The 8,983-nt window shown below is 37.0% G+C and overlaps 1 protein-coding gene across 1 annotated transcript; it reads right to left on the bottom strand.

Annotated features, from left to right (window-relative positions):
* Nucleotides 1-741: 741 nt before the first annotated feature.
* On the bottom strand, nucleotides 742-7,143 carry LOC105383271. The gene is made up of 3 exons (XM_011553302.3): nucleotides 7,003-7,143; nucleotides 5,565-5,719; nucleotides 742-990 (listed from the first exon to the last, which is right to left on the bottom strand). The coding sequence occupies exons 2-3, from the start codon at nucleotides 5,714-5,716 to the stop codon at nucleotides 849-851; spliced, it is 294 nt and encodes a 97-aa protein (XP_011551604.2). The 5' UTR covers nucleotides 5,717-5,719; nucleotides 7,003-7,143; the 3' UTR covers nucleotides 742-848.
* Between the last annotated feature and the right edge of the window lie 1,840 nt (nucleotides 7,144-8,983).

Here is an 8,983-nt window from a genome sequence, read left to right as displayed (position 1 = left end):
GGGGTGCTTTGGGAGAGGCCTACGTCCAGCAGTGGACTGCTATAGGCTGATGATATATTTTCAGTTTGCAGTAGTAAACTGCGAATTCAACTGTTTAGCATAGTATTTAACTGTTTAAATTCACTATAATACAGGTATATTATATATAAGTATGTAAACATCAATTTGAATAATTATGTAAATACACAAGTCTTACATAAAATGAAACAAATTATTTATCAATTAAAGTTTATTTGAATAAAATCATTAAGTACCGAAAACCATTTAATACTACTCTGCATATTCAACAAGTATTTATTCTTTAGAATCGCCTTAAATTCGAAGAGTCTATCGGAAGCATTCACGCCTGCTAAAGTTCGTCTTCAATTTCAATATCTCCAGTATCATTCAATAGCACTCTCTTGAACTCCTTGCTGAAGTAATCGGCTATCATGTTCCAAACGCTGAGGGAATACCACGCGATGGCGCCGAGGGAAAATATCAGACGGAACATTAGGCCTAGCATAGTGGATGATAGCACCTAGGTACCCTAAACTACTAGGCAAACGAAGCGTTTGATACCCTCTGGAATCTACTGACCTTACTAAGGTCACTCGTAGTGGTTTGATGAGGACGGTAAGGATTGAGTGATGTGGCGTTTCTTGACAGACTGGATTGGAGTTTTATTGCCTTCGACAATATTACACTTTTGTTACAATCCAACTTATGACTATCACTAAAATATTCTTTAACGAAATGTTAATGAAACGTTAAGTTGTAAATATATGCTTAGATCGGTTCTTGTCGCACAATTACCTGCTACTATATTTAAACTCGAGTGACAATATCCGCAGTCTTTCATCTACGGTTCAAAAGTACGAGTCAGACCCGTAAATTGCTTCGTAAAGGATATCAAACACGGTCTGCACGTGCGGAAGGGCGAGTGTTGACACGACCACGATGCTGTTGGCGATCACGAACAGTTTCATTGTGTCCATGCCGTCGGCTGATCTGAAATTATAACAAGCGTGTAAGTTCGAAGATTATTATTTACCATCTGCGGCCGCTACACGGGTTCATTATTGACGTCGATAAACTCGTTCCACCAATCACAGCGTCGCATTTATGGCTAATCACTAGGGCGTGCAAAACCGAAAGGTTTTCAAAACCGGTTTTGAATTTTCGGTTTTCAGCCTCAAAACCGGTTAACCGGTTTTTCACCGGTTTTGATATTACTTATATATTTTTTGTCATACAGTACTAATTAAACAAGGGACCCATATTCTTAGATAGAGATATCCACAAAACATACGAATAAAACATTTTTTATGATATAATTATCTGTTTTTAATCAACCATATGACAAATTAATAATTTAGTGAACAGGAAAAAAAGTTAAATAAGAATTATCATAGTACTTACTGTTATCACATCTACAAAAAGTGTGTGGCACCTTAATGATGTTTTTATATCGTTCTGTTATCATCAATAATTGTATATTTTAAACATACAGGCAGATTTTGAAAAAAAAAAAACATTTATCGTCTGATTCTTACGACCACTCTATAGTAGCATTAAGATGATGAATGTTTTTTTGATGTATTACAGATTTGTTCATATCAACGCAACGAAAGAAAGCCTAACTCATTGATGGACACGACTGCATTTGATTTGAAGTCCTCAACACTTCATGAAAAAAGTCCATAACGTCGAATGCAGTCCCCGCACTTGGCCTAATTATATTTTCAACAACGGTCAATGCAGTCCTGTTTTACCTAGAGTTAGTATGAAGACCACCTTGTTGTGCTTTATTGGGCAAGATTTCAACGTTATAATTATGTGCACCCAGAGTACCTTTTTTTCACACAGCAATAAGTTTTCATACAGCAAAAAGTGTGAACTCACACGCACACATCGGTCACTGACGTCGTGTTTGCTTTACTGCGCCTAGGCAGAGTGCCGGCATGTGCACCAGAAAATCGTCACTCAATTTCCATACAATATTTTAGATTTTAGTGCTTTTTTATGAGTTTCACCATTAATCTAGTGTCCATCAGTGTGCCAAATGATATACAAATTCTTTTATTTTTAGAGTTTATGGGTTCAGCTTCTAATGTATGTAAAAAATAATAATTTAAAAAAATAAAAAACCGACTTCAAAAAACCACTAAAATGTAAGAAATAATTTAAGGTTTACACAAATTCTACTCGTATGTGACAGTACAAATATACCTAAGGAGGAACTGTTCTTTTTTGATGTTGGTGCGGTGACAAAGTAATCTGAAGAAATATGGCACCAACTTCAAAAAAGAACAGTTCCTCCTTAGGTATATTTGTACTGTCACATACGAGTAGAATTTGTGTAAACCTTAAATTATTTCTTACATTTTAGTGGTTTTTTAAAGTCGGTTTTTTATTTTTTTAAATTATTATTTTATTTTATAGTTTTTAGTTTATTTGCAATAATTTTCAATCAAAAGTAAGGTGCAAATGATACCAAAAAGTCCTACTAATGAATACGAATCATTCAAGCCTAAACACGAAGTAGTTGCTATATACTGTTGAGGAGTTCCCCTGACTGCCTTCCGTTTCCATCATCAGATCAGCTCAAGGTCACCATCATATGTTTTTGTTATAAGAACTATATTTACGTTCTTCATTTCATTAGAATCGGTTAACATGTGCCCAAAATGGAAATTCATACCCTGTTTTTACCCCTTTACCCACCCTTGGGGGTGAGATAAAATTCTGAAAAAAAAATGGGACCACCTGGGAGCTCAATGCAATACAACAAAAAAGAATTTTCAAAATCGGTCCATAAACGGCGGAGTAATCGGTGAACATACATAAAAAAAATATATAAAAAAAAAGATCCCGACGAATTGAGAACCTCCTCCTTTTTTTGAAGTCGGTTAAAAAAGTATATAAAAATACGATCAAAACCGGTGAAAACTCGGTTTTCGGTTTCCGGTTTTGAACTCTCAAAACCGGTTATGAAAAACCGTGAAATATTGTCCGGTTAACCGGTTTTCAGAAAACCGGTTAACCGGTTTTGCACGCCCTACTAATCACGATATAGTGAGGTTTATCTACGTCGATAACCAACTCGTGTAGCAGCCGCTGGTAGCAAGCGATCGTAGAACGCCAACTCCAGTAGTGGAGATCCACTGAATTTCTTGAATTAAATACAATAAATACTTAATAATAATATGATTATTTCTACAATCATGCGTGAATAAAACTAATCCCCAAAAATAATATCTTTCAATCTAACTCTGATATCGAGTGTCAGATAAATATAACATATATAGGTATATGGCTTTCGTGATAACTTTTCTTTTCAGTTTCATAATCATTCGATACAAAGATTTTATTGAAGAGCTCTCAAGATTTCATGTGCTTTTCTTATCAAAAAAAGCACAAAATGCCGACAACCAATGGCCCCGATATAATTTAAAATTTGGACACAATATTTACGTTTTTAGTTGGTTACATTTTGATGCGTTGTTAAATGTATTTAAATATTGCAGACGGCGTAATCGAGCTGGCCTTATCCATTTAGCAGTTCTATATACTGAACTGAATAAAGTGTAGAAATGTACCTAGGTACACGTTTTGCTAATATTTGAACTGTTTACCTTAATTAACAGAATCGGCTTATTACTCGTAATAAGCATATCTAATTCAACAGCACATTTAGCACCTGTTTCACAAGTCTCGTATGGTTATTTTAATGTTATCGCCAAAATTCACACAGATTAACTTATTTGCAGAGATTTCGAAACAAGACCTTATCATACGGGACGAAAAAGTATGATGTTAGTTATGTTAAAACGCATGTTTTATACTATACTAGTTACAAGTTTACAACCAACATGGATAATATAGCGCCGTAGGCCTTTCAAAACTAATGATAAATCTCTGTACCCTTTCGACCGAAAAACCGGATAATTTATCGTGTAGGAAGAAAAGTTGGTGCAAATAGGGAATTCCTCTTACTGAATCGATGTATGTAGTACTTTATATTATGGGTAGTACTTAAATGGACACGCCATTATTATAAAAATACTTACTCAACTGAAAACGAAATATAGGATCATTTTTATTCTGTACTTTAATTACTGAAAACTACGAGCCCACGCACCTCTATGTCAATTACTAAATTGAAATACACATTTAGGCCCTGTTTCACAATGTCTGGTTAGTGGCTACCTGTGAGATAAAATACATGCTGTCACTCTCTGTTATTAAATTTTGACAGTGACAGCATGTATTTTATCTCACAGGTAGCCACTAACTAGACATTGTGAAACAAGGCCTATCTTAGTCATATAACCGTTAATAAATATCAAAAACGTATTTCATGTGTATAAAAATATCGCATAAAAACGTATGTAGATATTCCACTAAAACTCGTGCATTGCCTTCCCTTGTATTGGTGTTTCGTCACAGATGTTTATTTAAAGGTACAACAACAGCATATTATAATAATGATGATAATACACTCTTTAGTGAATCCAAGTAACTATATCAGACAAAGTACCGGGCACTGGTGTATTATCTGTGAATCACTGGTATATTATCATGGCTCAATCGAAGAGTATGGGACTCACATGACCTACAGCTCCAAACAAAACTAAGCGTCTACAAAGCAATAATATTACCACTGCTTCTCTATTCCTCGGAGACCTGGTGCCTTTATAGAGGTGATATTAGACGACTGGATGTGTTCCACATGAGGTGCCTACGATCAGTTCTGCGAGTCACCTGGGAGGATCGTGTGCCTAACTCGGAGATTCTTCGTCGCGCCAACATGACCGGCATGGAGTGCCTACTTATGAAAGGACAGCTAAGATGGTGTGGCCACCTGGTGCGGATGGACGACTCCAGATTGCCAAAGTCTGTCTTTTACTCTGAGCTGTCGAATGGGAAACGGAGAGTCGGAGGCCAGCACTTACGGTACAAGGACGTACTGAAGCGTCACCTGGTATCGTGCGACATATCTCGTGAGACGTGGGAGGAACTGGCCCAGAACAGACGCGAATGGCGAAATGCAGTCATGAAAGGCACGGCCAATTTTGAACACGCCTGGCTCCAAGACCTTGACACCAAACGCCAGCATCGGAAAGCTCGCCCAAAGCCCACCTACGACTACACATACAACTCAAGTGGCCAGCTCTTCTGCTACACCTGCCGAAGAGTATTCAAAACAAAGTTCGGGTTCGCCAGCCACTGCCGAGCACACGCCCGGAACTACCTCGGTGTCGCCGTCGACGGATACGTCGTGGAGGACATCACTGTGAATAGAAACCGTTTGAACCCGGGACCTTCGATAGAACTAGTTTGTCTTTGTTGTTGTTATGGTGGCCAATAAAGACATACGTTATTCTATACATATGTTGCAAAAGTTTAAATAAATAACTCTGTAATATAAGTTTTTTAAATTTGTCTTAGATCAAAACTTGTTTTGAATGACGGGCTGAGTCACTTTCACTTCCTCGGCATTTTTGCAACATCGTTTAGGTATATTAAGTCTGTTAATGGAATTAGTACACATGAAGGGTTACGTAACGTTAGAAACCTACTTGAGCCACCCCCCAAACCCGGTTTCATCGTCATCTAGTAAGGCTTCAGCCGGTGTGTCCGCTGCTTTCTGATCTCTGTCTGTCTTGTTCGTGTCAGTATTCTTCGAAGTTCGGGACTTCCGCAGGCCGTGACCTTGCTTGCCTTTCTTCATAATCTGCAACGACAACGTTAAATATGGATAATCATGATATAAATGTGTCCATCAAATTATATAAGGACTGTTTCATTTTAAGCCTTGGACAGTAAGCTGGTGCACACCTTGTTTTTATTTTTCTTTTTTGTGTACTTTTTACTTTTTTTTCTGTTTGTATTTGGTGTGTGTGTGCAGTGCACTGAATAGACGTTTTCATACTTTCTTCTTTCTTTGAAATACTCATAGCAATGATACTCATATTTTTTGCTTTGATTGCTTTGTTGTTAAAGTTAACCTTAAATACTTAATACAATTCAATAAACAAACTCTTACTCGATTAATTAATATTATCTTCATTAGCTTATAAATTTTATTAAACTGCAAAGTACGCATTTAACAAGTTTGTTAGAAAATTTAAATTCGATTAATCAATTTGTACCGCTTAAACGACCTATTCACTAAACGTACTCACTAAATACCTTTATTAGTCGCGGTTAAAGGAAATTCCACTGAGCAATTTGATGTTGATAAAATTAGTTAGCACATTCGGCTCAGATATTGGGTAGACATTAACTTAATTAAGACGAACTCCACTGTCTTAGCAAAACACCTTATTGGATAACATTTACTTTGCGCTAACGAAATATTATTTTATCTAATACAATACGTACAATCTCACAGATGTTCTGCTGAAGCTAGTGCTGGACTTTGTAAAGTCGATGTCGATAACAGACATGATCTCAGCATTGTATGGAAATTCCAATATATTAATCACTAAGAGTGAAGGTTGTTGTGCAATTAATGACTATGGACCAAAATTAAGTGAGAATTATACTGCGAGGAGTTGTGGTGGCGTAACGGATAAGGTTTCGGCTCTCATTCGACTCATGAGGCCGTGGGTTCGAATCCTACCAATGAATTCTTTATAAATAAAGAATGTAAGTACTCTTACCATTTAAAAACGGCTGTAACTTATCTGTACATTATTTTGTACTCACGTGATAGGTCGCGAGCCGTATCGCCATGGCATTGTTGCACTTGGATGGATGTAGAATCTAGATGTGCCAGTTTCCTAACGACGTTTTCCTTTACCGTCAGAGCATGTGCTATTTATAATAAAATTGTTTTTAAATTCCTTCATTAAAAAGAATTCATGCAAATGCCAGGATTTGAACCCACAGATAACTAATGAAAGGACGAGGCCGTGCCGCCACCACAGCACACCACACTTAAAATTATAATACAAAATAAAAAAAATATTTATAAAATACTACGAAAGGATCGAAAATAGATGAGAAACTTACATCACTTGAGTGTGAAGTGTGCTCGCGGCACACGCACCGCTCCTCACTGGGCTAGAACATCGCTAACGAACCACATTCAGCGGTGGGAAGCCCCTCGATTGCAGATCGATACTTCAACTGCGGCCCAGAATACAGAACTACTCTAGAAGAGCCGTGTGAAGGTGAGAAATATAAAATGAAAAAAATATATGATTTTTTTGTCATAAAAATCTTAAGCTGCACCATTACTGGCCTTTTAAACCCCTGGTTGCGTTTTCTTGCTTTTCGCAACAAAGGTTGAAGTAATACCAAATTTCTAATCGACAGGAGCCAGTGGTCGGTATTTAGATCCTCTCATCATCTAGTAAAGAGCTGATGATCTTCAAGGCTGATAAAGTCATGATTGCATTACCATTACTTTCAATCACGTTCACCATCCTGCACTAGGCCTGCGTGGACTAGGTGGACTAGGCCTAAACCATTCCTTCATTTGAATCAGACTCGTGCTCCAGCAGTGGGGACGTGATGGGTTGTGATGATGACGACGCTATTCAAATTTAATCTACTGCACCAAATTCAAACCATTAAACCACTGAAGACTTTCTAGGTTCTCTTTTAATTTAATCATCAGTGGATTTTCTGTAATTATTTTCAATTCTACGCCTGCTTGGTTATTCGCTGCGAAGCCACAAGTATTACCTCACTGTCTAACGTGCTAAACGTAACATACGTACTTGTTAAGTTAGAATTTGGTTTCATATTTATGACGAGCGAAGTCTGCAGCTTCTCGAGTATTAGAACACTCCACTCACTAATACGCTGAAATACCGAGAGGGGTAGGTATGTACTTAATTCGTTACTAGTACAAACAATTGGTTATAATCGCATGATCAATGATGTCAAACACGCGACTAGCAGCGATATCATAATTATCACCTATTGATGGTCAATGGGGACTACCGTTTTTTTGCTCACCAGTTGGCGCCACTGTCGACCGAGGTCAAGAGGTACCATAGCTGTCAAACTTATCAAAGGAGACTGTATCAAATTGGCGCGAAATAAAGTTTTAAAATTTTGAATCTTATAAGCTTATTAATTATAAAATAACTATCATCACATCGAGTTACTATGCCGCAATGTAGTGTAGATCCGTTATGTTCGGAAAGAAAAGGAGGACTTATGTTAACAAGTGATAAAACTGTTCTAAAACAGTGGCTTGTGAAATAATTATTATCCGACAATCTCGTGTTTGTGAAAATCATTATAACCAATTTCAGAAAGAACATAATGTAAATAAGGATTAGGCATTTAATAAATACAATAAAAATAAAAGAATTACACACTGATTTAACTTTTATTTATCCTTTCCGTTTAAACACACTGCTATACAAAAAATATAACACATTAGTAATCCACACAATGAATGCTGGTTGAGTTGTTAGTTGAAACTAAATAATGGTAGTATAGTATACTAAGTATTCTATTATTTGTGGGGGTGTCAGTACCTGCACCTGGCTCACTCGAATGGAGCCTTTGTGCATATCGCCTTAAGGTCTAAACTCCACTCCTAAGCTTGGACCATTTCCTACCACGCTGGTCCTCTGCAGGTTGGTGGGTTCGAAAATCTAGATGTGCAGGTTTTATCACGATGTTTTAATTAACCGTAAGAGCGATGGTATACATTGTACATAAATTCCAAAGTATTAGTGTTCACACTGCTATACAAATTTCTGAAGGCCACTCAACAGTAAGTATACACTGAATCATTTTGTTGTATGATGCTGTCCTCTACGTTTCCAACCAAGTTACTGTTACGGTCATAGTCTTGGTGTCTGTAAAAAGAAAAAACATAGCTGTTACCTAAGCAAACAAGCATACACTTCGTAAAAAATAAGTTTGTAAACAGTAAACAAACTAACCTCGGAATTAGCTGCTCTTTGAGACTGCTTATTTTTGCGCCCCTTTTCCTTAATTATTCAGCTTTCAACGACAAATAATCCAT

The sequence above is a fragment of the Plutella xylostella genome, chromosome 12, assembly GCF_932276165.1.
Source record: "Plutella xylostella chromosome 12, ilPluXylo3.1, whole genome shotgun sequence".
Taxonomy (NCBI): Eukaryota; Metazoa; Arthropoda; class Insecta; order Lepidoptera; family Plutellidae; genus Plutella; species Plutella xylostella.
This window is presented reverse-complemented; position numbering and strand designations above follow the sequence as displayed.

Excerpts from the sequence above, each read along its gene's own strand:
- LOC105383271 (XM_011553302.3), bottom strand. The coding sequence starts at position 5,716 with ATGAAGAAAGGCAAGCAAGGTCACGGCCTGCGGAAGTCCCGAACTTCG. Across the intron at positions 991-5,564 it reads GGGTTTGGGGGGTGGCTCAA|ATCAGCCGACGGCATGGACA; the intron begins GTAGGTTTCTAA and ends TTATAATTTCAG.